Source organism: Saxophila tyrrhenica (assembly GCF_035928015.1).
Source record: "Saxophila tyrrhenica strain CCFEE 5935 chromosome Unknown scaffold_6, whole genome shotgun sequence".
In the NCBI taxonomy this organism is placed as follows: Eukaryota; Fungi; Ascomycota; class Dothideomycetes; order Mycosphaerellales; family Extremaceae; genus Saxophila; species Saxophila tyrrhenica.
Window position 1 is genome coordinate 531,040 of NW_027041738.1, and position 14,587 is coordinate 545,626.

Genomic DNA, 14,587 nt, shown 5'->3' on the forward strand with positions numbered 1-14,587 from the left:
CATGTGAGAGTCGCTTGGAACCGGAAGTGTAGATGCGTTAAGGAAGTCTACGTCTGAGCCTCTTTCTCCTGAACACTCTTCGTTCGCGTTGTTTTATCTCGTTACATATACAATGACATCAATCACACGGACACTACGACCGCTCGCGCGGGCAGCGGCTACATCTTCATCTCGTCTTCCGCAGAGCCGGTCTGCATTGAACAGATCACGACAGGCGTATGTCCACACCAACACCATGCGAGATACCGTGTATTGACGTATATCCCACAGCACAAGATGCATCTCCACCACGCCAGCCCGCCGCTACGCCATGCCCGAAGACGTCGAGATGGAAGGCCTCCAACCCACGCCCATCTTCGCCTTTACCGAAATCGAGCAGGCGATGAAGGACTCTGTCGAGAAGTTCGCCAACGACACCATCCTACCCAAAGTGCGAGAGATGGACGAGTCGGAACACATGGAAGCCTCCATCGTCGAGCAGTGCTTCGAGCAGGGACTCATGGGCATCGAGGTGCCTGAGAAGTATGGAGGAGCCGGGATGAACTTCACCGCTGCCATCGTAGGGATTGAAGAGCTAGCACGAGTTGATCCAAGTGTCAGCGTCATGGTCGACGTCCACAACACCCTCTGCAACATCGCCATTATGAAATACGGCTCGGAAGAGAGCAAGAAGAAATGGCTCCCCAAACTCGCAACCAACACCGTCGCCTCCTTCTGCCTCTCCGAACCGGGCTCCGGCTCCGACGCTTTCGCCTTGAAGACCCGCGCGGAGAAGACAGCAGACGGCTACCGCATCAACGGCAGCAAAATGTGGATCACCAACGCGCTGGAAGCCAACTTCTACATCGTCTTCGCCAACCTCAACCCCGAAAAGGGCTACAAGGGTATCACCGCCTTCGTCATCGACGGCAAGAATACCAAAGGCTTTCAAATCTCGAAGAAGGAGAAGAAACTAGGCATCAAGGCCTCCTCCACCTGCGTCCTGACCTTTGACGACGTGGACGTGCCTCGCGACGCTCTTCTCGGCGAGGAGGGTCAAGGGTACAAATACGCCATCGGCCTGCTCAACGAAGGCCGCATCGGCATCGCAGCCCAAATGACGGGCCTCGCCCTCGGCGCCTGGGAGAACGCCGCCCGCTACGCCTGGAACGACCGCAAGCAGTTCGGCACGCTCATCGGCGAGTTCCAGGGAATGCAGCACCAGCTGGCGCAAGCCTGGACGGAGATTGCAGCGGCCAGAGCGCTGGTGTATAATGCGGCAAGGAAGAAGGAGGCTGGCGAGGATTTTGTGCGGGATGCGGCGATGGCGAAGTTGTTTGCGAGTCAGGTGGCGGGCAAGGTGAGTGGGCAGGCGATTGAGTGGATGGGGGGGATGGGGTTTGTGAGGGAGGGTTTGGCGGAGAAGTATTGGCGGGATTCGAAGATTGGGGTATGTTCCTCCTTTACTGGTTATCTGAGACTCCTGCTAAACCTTTCGACCAGGCCATCTATGAGGGGACGAGCAACATACAGTTGCAGACGATTGCAAGGCTGTTGCAGAGGGAGTACACGACTTAGACGGGGCCGCGAAACTGGATATGAGGATGGGCATTTGTTCTTAGCGCGCGGTGTTCTGAGGATCATTGTCAACACGAAAGCGATTGTATCGATGGAATTGAAGGGCGTCGTCGTACGATTGTTATCTACCATTTCAAAGCATTTTCATCATGCTGCGTCCCCAATGCCTCCCATCTCCCAACAGGACATGAACCGCGAAGTCATTGTTAAGCCGACGTTTATTCCCGAGCACTTCCCGAGTGACAGCCGCCACCACGTCACTCTTCCACTTCACGTCGACTCGTTGAGTTTAAACCTTGCAAGACATGTCCCGAAATGTTTTCTGTCCTGCGGCTGTTGTTATTCAGCTGCGCGCTATCACGGTTGTAGCGGCCGAGTACGGCGGGCTCGTGACGCGATGATGTTAATGATATGTAAGTTGGATTGGTTTGTTTAAGATGTCTTTATTTTCCTCTTCTGTCTCCTTGTTAGACTTTTCGGATGGGTGGGTTTTGTCAGTTTCAAGATGCAGTCGTTTTTACAATACAGGAGGTTCAGGGCAGCGGTGCTGGACCAGATTGAAAGAGACAAGGCTAAGGCCGAGGGACGCATTGGTCAAGGACATGACAGACGTACGCCAGCTGAAGGAGATGAATCTCCCAGCTCTTCTGCCAGCGACGACGACAAGATCGACCTCGAGAAGGGAGATGCCGCGAGAGATGTTGCTAGCACGGACTTTGGCTCTCGCAGCCTCCCTGCCGGAGTTGGAGTTGGAGACATGCCTCCCGAGCGAGGCCAGCCTTTGTCGCGCGATGAGTCGAGACGGGTGGAAGAGAACCAGATGTCGCGGGATGAGCAGCAAGACATCGAAGGGAAGCTGGAAGAGGAGGAGAAATTGGGTGATGAAGAGCAAGAGCAAGAGCAAGACGACTACGAGCTTGGACTGAATGCTCGCTCTACGCTGTCGAGAGCTACGACGCAGCAGTCGATCGGAACTGCGCTGGGAGCTGTGATGACAGGCATCGAAGTACGGAGAAGAACCACAAAGGAGGGAGGAGATGGCAATGTCTTCGTTGTCGGCTACGAGGGCAAGAACGATCCGCAAGATCCTCATAACTGGAGCATGCTCACCAGGATCAGATGTACTTTTACCATCGCCGGCATTGGCTGCGTTGTTGGTGTCGCCAGCGCCATTGACTCCTCCGCTCTACCTCAAGCTTCCAGGGAGTTTGGTGTCAGTGAGGTGGTGGAGAGCTTAGCGACTGGACTCTTTCTTGTCGGGTTCGGGGCTGGATCGCTGTTCGCTGGACCCATCTCGGAGACGGTGGGACGCAACCCTGTCTACATCGTGACGCTGGCATTATACATGATCTTCATCATGGCCAGCGCACTGGCTCCCAACATTGGAGCTCAATTGGCCTTTCGCTTCATCGCTGGCCTCTTCGGCGCAACCCCATTGACTTGTGCCGGCGGATCAATCTCAGACCTCTGGAGCCCCCTCGAAAGAGTCTACACCTTCCCTATTTTCGCGAACGCTGCATTTACTGGCCCCCTTCTCGGTCCCGTCATGGGCGGCTTCATCGCCCAGAGCTCCGCTGTCTCCTGGCGATGGGTTGAATGGACTACGCTCATCTTCTCCGGCCTGGTCCTGATTATCGTCATCTTGTTCCAGCCGGAGACATTCCCACCGATCTTGCTGAAGTGGAAAGCCCAGCATCTGCGCGAGATCACAGGCGACAACAGATACCGTGGCTCAGTTGAAATCCGACAAGAATCGCTGTTTGTCCGGCTGAGGCGGGCAATGTACCGGCCTTTCCTGCTTACAGCGCGAGAGCCGATTGTCATTCTGGTCGCGCTATATCTGTCGGTCATCTACATTGTTTTGTTCACTTTTCTGGACGGCTACACATACATCTATGAGGAGACCTACGGCATCTCGCAAGGCTTGACCGGACTCTGCTTCCTAGGAATCATTGTCGGCCTTTTCGGAGCTTCTGCTTTAGTCCCTTTGATCTACCAGTGGGCTAAGCGCGATTTGAAGAGGATTCAGGAGCAGGGCGGCGATCGCCTGCCTCCGGAGTTCAGGCTGTGGTATAGCATGCTCGGCGGTGCGTTCGCGATTCCCATCTCCCTGTTCTGGATGGGCTGGACGGCAAGACCTGATATTTCGATCTGGAGCCCGCTTGTTGCATCCGTGCTGTTCGGCTATGGTAAAAACATCCTTCATCACCACCTGCGCAATGTTGCTGACCGGTCTCACAGGCATCCTCTGCGTCTTCATCACCTGCTACCAATACATCATCGACTCCTACGAAACCTACGCCGCGTCCGCGCTGGCTTCTATCACGCTCATCCGCTACGTCGTCTCAGGTGGCATGGTCGTGGTCGGGATTCCATTCTACGAGAATTTGGGAGTGGCGTATACGTTGACCATCATGGCTTGTTTGAGCTGTGTATTGGTACCGGTGCCCTATGCGTTCTACAAGTATGGAGGTTGGATACGTTCGAAGAGTCGATATGCTATCAATCCTAAATAGAGGCCAGAGCAAAGTAGATGTACTTCTGCGCAACCGTCAAGGCACAGTCGACTTAGCATTCGTGTCGTTCAAATGTTCCTGCAGGTTGTGCTGTATAGTCAGACATCACCAAGCATTTTGTGAGGAAGCCGCTGAACTGCTCTCGAGCTTGCGTGATGATGAGCTCTTGCAGGCCATTGAACTTTCTTCGACAGCTGTTGTAGAGGAATCGGGCCTTCTCAGACAGCCTTCCATCTATGAAGACAAACGCCTGAGACAGGCTCGGTGACCAAACACAGCGCTCAACAACAGCCAGTTCGTCAATTAACACCAACAATGCCAGCCTACACCCTCGTCGTGCATCTTTATGCAAAGAAGGACGGCGTCGAGAAGTTGACGGCGAAGCTGCAAGAGGCGAGTCAAGTTTATAGCAAAGACAAAGAGTGTTTGGCCTGGTAAGTCTCAGACAATCGTTGATCAGAGTTGATCCACGACTGACGACTCGGAAGGCTCGTCATGCAAGACCACAAAGACCCTCAAGCATTCACCATCGTCGAACGCTATGCTCATGAGGGCAGCCAGAAGTAAGCTTCCTTCCGAGCCTGCAATGATCTCGAAGGCTAATGAGTATGATTAGGTATCACCTCGAGAATCCATACTGGCAAACGTTCGATAAATACGTCATACCGTTACTCGAGAAGGACATGGACCTCCGTCGCTACAACGAGCTCGACACGAGCAAGGAGGTGAAGGTGGAACAGGATCCGAAGCTGTGGGAGGCGGTCGCGAAGCACCAGGGTCAATAGCTCCAGACAAACGAGTGAGATGAGAGTTGGTTTGGTGGGCGGAAACACAAGTTCGCCGTAAAATTGTCATGTTATCGAAGTCAATGCATCTCTCTATTCCCCTTTGTAATTCGCAACTCCTTACAACTCGTTCTCGTAAACGTACTCCACCTCGCAAGACTCCTCGGGCGCGGCGTAGCTCGCCGACGAGGCCGGCGCAGACATGCTGCCGTATCCGGTTGGTGCCTCCTTGGTCGAGCTGTAGTCGGCGGAAGAGGAGACCGCAGCGGCGGACGAGGCGGATGAGGCTCCGTAAGAGGAAGCGGCAGCAACAGACGAAGACTCGGCAGCGGCGGAGGACGATGCTGGTGCAGCATACGAAGACGCAGCAGCAGGAGAAGACGACGCCGGGGGAGCAGCGGTCGTGGGCTTGGGCTTGGGGGTCGAAGGCTCGTCAGACCCTTCATCGCCACCAGTCGGGGTCTCGCCCTGGCGGATACAACCGGTCTTGTCGGTGAGGGCCTTAGGGCAGGTGACTTGCTTCCAGTCGACGTCCGGGTTGTCGGAGTTTCCGAACCAGTCGAAGCGCCAGCTGCAGCCGGGCTGCAGGGCGCTTGGGAAGGTGTCGCATTCATCTGTAGCGATTCCTCCGTACTGCTCACCCCAGCCTTGGGCAGGGGCGCCCCATTGCTTGGTACAGGCGTTGTCTGGAGAGGGATATATCAGTCGTATTCGGGTGAGTCCTTCTTGATTGGGCACGTACAGATACCGACACCACCACCTGGCATGGCGAGGTCAAACTGTCCGCCGGCGAGATCGGCGCCGGTGTTGGTGGCCTGCACAATCATCTTCTTTCCGGCAACTTTTTCGCTCGTGAAGGTGAGCCTGAACTTCTTGTCAGTCACTCTGTTCCAGCTGATCATGCCGCACGAGGAGACTCACTCGTAGCAAGCGCAGCACCACGAAGCCTCACTGCCTCCAGGAATGTTCACGGCCGCGAAGCCGTAGGACATGGTCTCATTGACGGCCCATGGGCTCTGGTCAGAGCACATGTATCCATTACCGCCGTCACTAGCAGACTTCTCGTTGGGGTCGCTCAGCGGGGTGTCGTTGATGCCACACATCTGGACTGGAGAGGAGACGTCCGCCTTGCCGGGCCATGAGCAGGAGCCCTTGCAGCAATCCTAAAAGATTTAAAGGGTCAGCAAGTGTCTCGATGGCGAGAAAGGGTTCAAAAGGTCTCAGAGCGCCACTTGCAGTGTGATCGTGCCTTGGAGAACCCTTTTACCCATGATTACTCACCCAGTAGCGGGTCGTCGATCCTGACCCGGAGGCCTGAGCAGCGGAGAGGCTGGCGAAGCCGGTGGAGAGGGCGAGGAGGGCGAGGGACCTGATGGACGACATCTTGACGGGGGAGATGTTGATGCTGACTTCGAGACTTTTCAAGAGGTCGCAGACCGTGTGCAGAAGTGTAACTTCGAAGATGAACAGGTCCTGCTGCAGATGGAGTGCTATGGAGTACTTGAACAAGACGAAGACGAACAACGGGGAGCAAAGAGATCTTGTATTTACCTACCAAGCCTTCACCATATTGAGCACGTAGATCAGGAGAATGTCAACGAACGATCTGGCGTCTTGGTTTTCCCTGACCCGTGGGCGCTACGCCCAAGCATCAATATGCTCGCGACAATGATGGGCCGCATAGTGCTTCAGTCACCTCGCTTATACGAGACACAGATCTGGAAGCGCCGGCGAGGAGACGGGGCTGACGGTTGTGAATTGCGTTGCAAGGGTGAGAAATGGAGTTGGAGATCGCAGGTGTTTGAGATTGAAGATTCCCGGCTTGGCTTCTCCAGCCACGTGAAACCAGGCATCTAGACGAGCGGTTTCTGACTCGCCGACAGGGACAAGACGGAGTGTTCCAGATTGTGAAGATAAATTTTGTGTAGGTTGAAGAAAAGATATGAACGAGTAGCCAATCCACCGGCTAGCTCTCGTCAAGTCATCAAATATACACCCTCCGAGCCATCTTCGGATCGCTTTCGTTCGGACAGTATGGACACTTCATCCTGTTCTTCCCTCTTGAATGCATGTGAAGACTCTGCTCTGCAATGACGTGTCCGCATGGCAGCATCATCGGCGGATTGTCATCTGTCGCTTGTTCCTTCGAGACGGGACAGACGAAGATACTGTGGAACAGCATTTCCGGCGGCAGAGGTGTCTCGACAGGCAACTCGTTCACCGACGTCCACTGGCCTCGCGAGGCCGCCATCACACGCTCCACCTTCTCCAGTATGGGTAGTGCGATACCGCCAGCGGTAACAGCGGTGTAGAGCGGTGATGTCGAGCTGAGGCCGAGCATGGAGCAGAACTCTCGGGTGAAAGAGGTGGCCACATCTTCCCATGGATGTTGGTTGAAGAAGAGCGTCTTGTACGGGCTCTCGTCCAGGCCAGAAGAATATGCGAGAGAACCGAGCAGATTGGACATTTCTCTTGAGTAGCGGCCGCTAAATGTTGGAAATACTGCTTGAGCGTATTCGAGAGCGCGAAGAGGACCGGTCATACTGTCTTCCGACATTGTCTCTTCGGATGATGTGTATAGCTCGACGAACTTCAGTCGTGACAGCTCAAACTCCAGGTTCGATCCACGATTCTCCAGCTCCGTACTGTTCTCCCTCGCCCATGCTATTGCGGGACTCAAGTTGTGTTGACTTCGTAGAGCCTCCAGTATGTGGTACATCTCCGTGAACTTCTTCTGCAGGTGACCCTTCCCATCCAGCACTTCCCCGTCCTCTCTGAGCTCCAGCTTTCCCTCGCTCTCCATCTCCATAATCATAGCATCCGTGTCCGCAAATTCCTGTATCCAGCCATCGTTGGCCGCAGGATTACCATTCAGCCCACGGTCCTGTTGATACTGCTGCTCCTGCGACTCGTTGACCTCCCGCACAAACGTCCTGGCTACCCCAAACTTCCCTTCTCGTAATAGGTGCATCGCAATAGCCCTGTTGACCAGCCCATTCTCCCCGCCCAGCACCTCGTTGGACGCAGTTGGTAGTTGAGCATTCTTGAACTTCTCCTTCAGCGCCTTCTGGTACTGGTTCAGGCCCTTGTTTACATCCTTTAGACTCTCCTCTATCTTATCGAAAGAGGCTTTCACAGGCTGCTTGAGCTTTGCGACATGCATCGCCGTGAGCTCGGGAGTTTCGGCGACTGCATCGCGGGTTCGTTGGAGCTGGTCGATGAGTGCCTGGACGTCAGTGAGTGTTCTGTCGAGGTTGGCTTTCTTCTCCAAGGTTTGGTGGGCGGCGCTGATGCTCTCCATGGCTGATGTGTGCTTGTGGTCATGTTCACGTGAGAGCAAGAAGCATCTGAAGTGATCTTCGGTGGTTGTGGCGCATGAAGCTCGGGGAGAGACCGACCTCATGCATCAGGTCTCTCCAAGAAACGACAAATACCACAAACACAACTGATCGTCTGCTCACTACTGGTCGCTGCGCTACTCAATGCGATGACTGGAGATTGGTAGTCGGGTATTGGGATATGATACGACCTACAGCCATGATACTGCAGCCGCTTGGACGAGGCCTTCTTTGCCTGCATATATCAAGGCCACTTTCGAGACCGAGCACGACAATACCATAGTGTTGAACAGTCCAGACAGCCGTTAATCCAATGGCCGCCAATGCATCCCGGACCTCTACAGATGGCAAACACTTCCGACCGCCCCGTCTTCAAACCTCCTTCCATCGGCAGCCTACCCTCGAGCGACCAGGAACTTCCGCCACTTCATCCAACAACACGGCAAACACCTCCGCTCAACATGGCACGCCAGAGAGTGTCGCAGCGGGGACTCCTGCCGGACACCAGCGGTTCGTTCTCACCGACCCTTTAGCCTTCTTGTACCTGGAAGGCGACCCATCCACGAAAGTGCTTGAACGCGACCGGGAACTAGAGGGCTACGAATGCTATCTTGTCGAGCAGTGGGCTACGTCGCGCTCACATCCTACCTTCACTATCACGACGTATACTGGAGATCCGAGCCACCATGTTGTCGTGGGCGTTCTCAGCGTACCAATCGATGAGAGCACGTGGTCCGCCAGGCTGCGGGTGTACTTCAAAGCTCTGAATCAATACCATGCTCGAAGAAGGGAGACGCCTCTTGGTATACTTATGGTCACGAGCTTGTCCGGTTTCCCAAGCTCCCTCACGGTCATTGCGGTGCCGGACGGCGACTTGAAGAAACACCGCGCGGACTTCTTTGTCAATGAGGATCTCAAACGGCTGAATTGCGCTGGTCGTGTTGGCTTGACGCTATCGCCTCCAACAGCGGCAACGATAGCAAAGTTTCACCAACTCTACCGCACAAGTGACAAGAACGAGGTCTACGACTCGGTCATTGAGCTGGTGAGGCTCTGCCAGAGTGCTCTCATGCTGTTTGATAAGCTTGAGATTGATTATGCCGATGGCCTCTTATGCGATGTCACCGAGCGCGCAATTAATGATTGGTGGCTTGAGATTGGCAGTTCGTACTACAACATCGAGCCTCATGACGGCATACTTGGGCCGACGACAGTAGCTGGTCTGCTTGGCCTGTTGATGGGCGCTCGGAACCGACTGCACTCGCTTGGCGCACCTGTTGGGAAAGATGCTTTCGATGTGGATGCAATGAAGAAGGGTATATCTTCGTTTCAGAAGCAGCAGCGTGTTCAAAGGACACGGCGGATTGACCGAAGGACACTGGACAAACTACATCGTGCGACGGCCAAAGCTGCGAATAGTGAAGGACATTGGGCTGTGCCAAAGGCTGTGAAGTCCACTGTCGCCGAGCTGAGCGGCAAAGGTGGCGAGATGGTGATGGATGTCGTCGGTCGCAGAGACCGTGCTGGTATTGCTGAGATCGAGACGTGCGATATGGAGCGCTTCGTACAGCTGGTACAAGGCGAGAGGGCCAAGTGGCTCTGGTACGGCAAAGCAGTGAAGAAAGCGGCCAATCGCGACACGATGGGTGTGCAAGGCAAGCCAGGTCAGGAGTGGAAGCAGATTGACGCTGGTCAGCTGAACTTCAAAGAAAGCGAGCACGGCGGTTTTACCTGGACTGCTCGGAAGAGCGTAGCCGATGGTCTGGTCGGGAAGCGAGAGCAGTATGAAGATACTGGAACTCCTGACGAACAGGATACTGATGATGAAGACAAGAGCAAAGGCATCCTCAAGCGTACTTCTGGCTTCAAAGAGGCGAGGAGTGGTATCGGAAAGTTCAAGGGAGCTGTTGGCTTGGGGCACCACCATAGGCATACGAGCTCCAAGGACGACTCGCCACAAACGCCTAGATCACCACAGTCGCCCTACATGACCCAGTCTCCGGTCGATGACACTTCTGCTAGGACCAGCAAGGAGCATCGTCGGAGACCTCTGCTTCCACGGACACGCAGCTCGCCTGCTAGTAGCATAAGCAGTCCGCAGTCACCCGTGCAGGAGCAAAGATCAAGGAACACCACCGATTCTATTCCCGAGCACGTTGGTGCTGCAGCTACTTCCGTTTACGCAGCTTCGCACAGGGAGGTGCAACCAAAGCGCTCCAGTGAAAGCGTGAGAGCATCATCCCATCGCAGTAAAGAAGGGCAGAATGGGGACATCGATCCGGCAGATGAGGAGGGCTCCGAGAGCGCGACCCTCGGTGCTCGATCGGCGGCAGGATCAGTTTACAACGAAGAGCAGTCGACTGAAACATTGCCTAATGAGGCCAAACCAGAGGAAGATGTCGGTCGGCTAATGAAGCGTACAGTCTCGTACAGTCGCGTGGTAGAAGTCAGTCTGCAATCGCGAAGTGAAGACGCATACCCACGACATCTGAGCTTCTCCCTAGCCGAGGAGAGCGTGCTGTCTTGGGAATCAATAGCGCCTGAAGACCCGGATGCTACTTTCGACAACCCAAAGGCTGAACTGCTCCAACAGGAATTCAATGCCTCAGAGCTCAAGCACCTCCATCACCTGATCAGCGAGCTTAGAACCGACACCGCCAGCTTCACGCAAGCTCAGCTCTACACCCTCATGTCGTCGCTCAACAAGTTCGACGAGGACCAGCAAACTCTGGAGAGCATGTACCGCCCGCACATCGATCACATGCACGCGCTTCAGACGGACGCTGAGGGGATGTTGAGAGAGGAGCGCGAACGACTGGAAGAGTCGGGTAAGGAGATTGAGACGTTGGCAGCGAAGTTGGACTACGAGATTGCCGGGCTCAAGAGTAAGGTGGAGGAGGTGGAGGCTGGAGTGGGAGACTTTGCGAAGGGGGTGAGGAGGGTGGAGGATAGGGTTAGGGAGTTGGAGAAGGATGCTGAGAGGGATGAGCAAAGAGGCTGGAGATGTAATGTTATGTGATTTATCTGTAGTGCTTATCGAATACCCCTCGAAGACTTGACACATGGTGCAAGTGAACGTTGTTGCAAGTGAATGTTGTTCGAGCCCCACTTCGTGTTTGTGCCGCGATTCGTGATAAACGCGGTGTGGCTGGGAACATCACTTCACCCTCACATACACCTACACGACACTCTAATCCGCGTCCTCTCCTGTGTACCATCCTTCGCTCAGCATCTCATCCTCAGAAATGAGTGCAACAACATCACCACCACCACTTTGCGCGCTCATCCAAAGCAAAGCATGGATCCCATCCAATCATTCCTGGACTCGTACCAACAGAACGACAGCGACCACATTCCTCGCCCAGCCTGCTGCTGCGGCAACGAGGCCTGCGCGTATTTGAGACACAACCAGAGCGCGCTCGATGGGCTGGAGAAGGATGTATCGACCGCGGCGCGGTTGGGCAAGGTATGCAATTTCTGGTACAGGACCCTTTGCGCCGCTCTTCGTAGCGTTGTAGTTGGGGGTGTGATAGGCTTGTCGCATGCGGACGGATGAGCGCAAGATGCTGGGGATACGCGCATGCGGACGCGCGACGGAGCTGCATGCGGCGAAGGTCGATGATGGGATGTCCGGGCTAATGTTCTCGTTGCAGGCGTTGTTGGTGAGACACGAATCGTACATTGCCGACTCTGAGCGCGAGCGCAGGGAGATGACGGCGCATATCGGGATGTTGGAAAAGGAAAAGCAGGTGCTGGAGAAGAAAAACGCGACGGTCATTGAGGAGAATCGCAATCTTTTGGATCAGTTGGAGGCGGTGAACAGCGCCGTGTCGGAGTCTGATGCGCATGTGGTCAATCTTCAGGCGACGTTGCAATCGACTCAGCAGGAGCTGCATAAGTTGAGCCAGCTTGCAGCAAGGACGGAATCCCTGGAGCGACAACTGGCTGAATACGAGCGGGAGCAGGCGACATGGCAGAACACGTTCGAGGCCAAGGAGGAGTCTGAGAAGTCTGCGCTTCGGAGATGGCAGAAGGCTGAGCGAACTCTGGCGCAGCTGCAGGACCAGATCGAGCGGATCGAACGCGAGGCGAAGGAGGAGCACGAACGTCACCATGAGGTCGTAGAGCGGATGGAGAGGAGGCATGCTGTTGAGAAGGAGTTGGGCTCTGCTGCTGGACGGCTGAAGGGTGCTGCCGCGGCGAAGAATGGCGCTGGCGAAGGCGAGGGTACGAACGTCGTCTCACATTTCGTCAAAGACATCCTGCAGGACAACGCCAACCTTCAGATGGGTATCGTGGAGCTTCGGGAGATGCTGAACAACTCGAACGAAGAAGTTGAGACACTGCGAAAACAACTCCAGACTCACCAGCCTGTGGAAGACGAGCAACTACCCACAAAGGTGCCGGCCAAGCGCGACGACCTACGACAGGAGCTAAATCGAGCAAACTCGTCCGAGCTGCATGTTCATCACCACTACCACGCGCCATCCGCTACGCCGAAGCCGCAGACTCTACGTCGACCAAAGAAGAAACGTCTTGGATCGTTCACCCCCGGCAGCTTCACACCGCCTTCGAGGTCGGGCACGCCGCGATCGTTCTCCTCATACAACTCACCCACTCCGACTGCCGCCATACTTCAGCAGACAGCTGCCAGCATACCGCAGCCAGTACCGATGCGCAATCGATGGTCTATGCAGTCGAACAACACCTACCATTCAATGCTCGCAACATCCGGACCAAGCTCACCGCAGTCTACGACGAACCGGACTTCATCTATCTTCGACCGCGTCTTTAGCGATGCCGGCATGGACTCGTCGCGGCCTACCACACCGGACACTGAGGACCCGGGTTCGCCTGTCTTCGCTCCCACATATTCCAAGCGTGACTCGCAGAGTTCATTCCGGACGTACAGCGCACCAAATGTCTCACGCGGTGGCATCAACAACAGCGGACCTCGGCAGTCCCTCGATTCTATCCTGAGCATCGAAGAGCTTCCAAAGCTCGATCAGCATGTGATGGATCCAGAGCCAATACCTGAAGAGCCAGAAGGAGAATGGGAGAACGAGAGCTCGGTGCCAGATGGGGCGTCAAATGTGTCTCCCATGTCAGAGGAGATGTCAAACCCTCTCTACGACCAGTCATTCTATCGACCACACACGCTTCGCCGGGCTACCTCTCATGAAAGCATCCTATCCGTGTCACGAGCCGACGGCCACGGTCTAAAGACACGACCTTCCCAGCTCCTGGCACCCTATGGTGGTCGTGGTATCACCTCACAAGCCGTGACTTCCGACACCACAGCTCACGCAGACAGGCCCGCTGCGATGTCTCGCCCATCTGCCAATAGTAAGAATCTGCTCAGCGGCATGGCAGCGGATCAGCGTCAGCAGGCAGCACCGGCAAGTAAGCCCAGCGCGAGCAAGAAGACGGGCGGCTGGATTTTTGGCCGCTGGGGCGCGACGCCTGCGCACTACGAGGAGACGGCTCCGAGTGCTGCTGCACCTGTGAAGTCGGTGGTAAAGAAGTCTGCCAGCCAGTCGTTAGCGAGTGACAACCTGGCGGCGCAAAAGCCAAGCAGTGCCTCGTCCGCAGGCGACAAAGTGGCGAGCCCTGTCGAAGTACCGGCCAAGAAGCCAACCAGCTCCTCGTCCGCAGGTGGCTCGATGGCAAGTCCTGACGCTCAAGCCACACCTCGAAAGATCAAAGCTCGTACGCCGGGTATCAACCAGTCGGGCCCGATCGAAGGATTCTTTCCAGAGGTGAGGTCGCCGATACGAGAGCCGCTGCTCAAGAGCTTGGATGAGGAGGGGCTGAGGAGGCTGCTGGATGGGAAGTGATGAGGACATGTGAACGATCTTTACGACGAGGATGAGGCTTTCTTTGGGTCGGATGTCTGATGCACGCAATGGTTGATGATACCCCATGTAGTACGACCGGATATGTCTCGTATGTCTAGATGATAGAACGATACGCTCCTGATATTTGATGCTTTGCCTCACGCTTATACTTAAAGGCAACCCAGTGACTCAATCGTTGTATAGCTTGGTAGAGCTGATGTTAGATATGTGCATGTGAGGTGATGTTGAATACGTGCATGTGATATTTGGTCTGCTCAACGCTGATTGGCTCCCTTCTAGTCACTAGCGCGAGTCAGCACATATCAATTTTGTGACTTTCAAACAGAGCTTGTCTTCCTCCCTCACTGCACCTGACACAAACTCCAGAACCAGACGGCTTCTGCTGCGGAACAAGAGAGGCGGCGTCGTCCTCAGAATCGGAGGACTACTGGCAGTGAAGCTGTGCTCAGCGTGCTCGTGGCCGCCAAAGCCCGCTCCGAAGTGCTCAGTTGTGAAGTGGTCACCACGATCTGAAAACTTTCTTCACAAGTTCA

At 55.1% G+C, this 14,587-nt stretch overlaps 7 protein-coding genes across 7 annotated transcripts; 5 read left to right on the forward strand and 2 right to left on the reverse strand.

Moving 5' to 3' along the window:
• Window positions 1-310: 310 nt before the first annotated feature.
• On the forward strand, window positions 311-1,557 carry LTR77_004256 (uncharacterized protein; the record flags this gene model as incomplete). The annotated part of the gene is made up of 2 exons (XM_064801510.1): window positions 311-1,429; window positions 1,483-1,557. The coding sequence occupies 2 exons, from the start codon at window positions 311-313 to the stop codon at window positions 1,555-1,557; spliced, it is 1,194 nt and encodes a 397-aa protein (XP_064660140.1).
• A 505-nt stretch (window positions 1,558-2,062) lies between these two features.
• On the forward strand, window positions 2,063-4,073 carry LTR77_004257 (uncharacterized protein; the record flags this gene model as incomplete). The annotated part of the gene is made up of 2 exons (XM_064801511.1): window positions 2,063-3,746; window positions 3,799-4,073. 2 exons carry the CDS (start codon window positions 2,063-2,065, stop codon window positions 4,071-4,073), a joined length of 1,959 nt encoding a protein of 652 aa, XP_064660141.1.
• A 315-nt stretch (window positions 4,074-4,388) lies between these two features.
• On the forward strand, window positions 4,389-4,858 carry LTR77_004258 (uncharacterized protein; the record flags this gene model as incomplete). The annotated part of the gene is made up of 3 exons (XM_064801512.1): window positions 4,389-4,507; window positions 4,562-4,636; window positions 4,690-4,858. The coding sequence occupies 3 exons, from the start codon at window positions 4,389-4,391 to the stop codon at window positions 4,856-4,858; spliced, it is 363 nt and encodes a 120-aa protein (XP_064660142.1).
• Window positions 4,859-4,978: 120 nt separating this feature from the next.
• On the reverse strand, window positions 4,979-6,241 carry LTR77_004259 (uncharacterized protein; the record flags this gene model as incomplete). Its single annotated transcript, XM_064801513.1, has 4 exons — window positions 4,979-5,544; window positions 5,601-5,722; window positions 5,780-6,021; window positions 6,140-6,241. 4 exons carry the CDS (start codon window positions 6,239-6,241, stop codon window positions 4,979-4,981), a joined length of 1,032 nt encoding a protein of 343 aa, XP_064660143.1.
• A 601-nt stretch (window positions 6,242-6,842) lies between these two features.
• LTR77_004260 (uncharacterized protein) lies at window positions 6,843-8,159 on the reverse strand (the record flags this gene model as incomplete). The annotated part of the gene is made up of 1 exon (XM_064801514.1): window positions 6,843-8,159. The coding sequence occupies one exon, from the start codon at window positions 8,157-8,159 to the stop codon at window positions 6,843-6,845; it is 1,317 nt and encodes a 438-aa protein (XP_064660144.1).
• A 350-nt stretch (window positions 8,160-8,509) lies between these two features.
• On the forward strand, window positions 8,510-11,215 carry LTR77_004261 (uncharacterized protein; the record flags this gene model as incomplete). Its single annotated transcript, XM_064801515.1, has 1 exon — window positions 8,510-11,215. One exon carries the CDS (start codon window positions 8,510-8,512, stop codon window positions 11,213-11,215), a length of 2,706 nt encoding a protein of 901 aa, XP_064660145.1.
• A 279-nt stretch (window positions 11,216-11,494) lies between these two features.
• On the forward strand, window positions 11,495-14,033 carry LTR77_004262 (uncharacterized protein; the record flags this gene model as incomplete). Its single annotated transcript, XM_064801516.1, has 2 exons — window positions 11,495-11,662; window positions 11,730-14,033. 2 exons carry the CDS (start codon window positions 11,495-11,497, stop codon window positions 14,031-14,033), a joined length of 2,472 nt encoding a protein of 823 aa, XP_064660146.1.
• Between the last annotated feature and the right edge of the window lie 554 nt (window positions 14,034-14,587).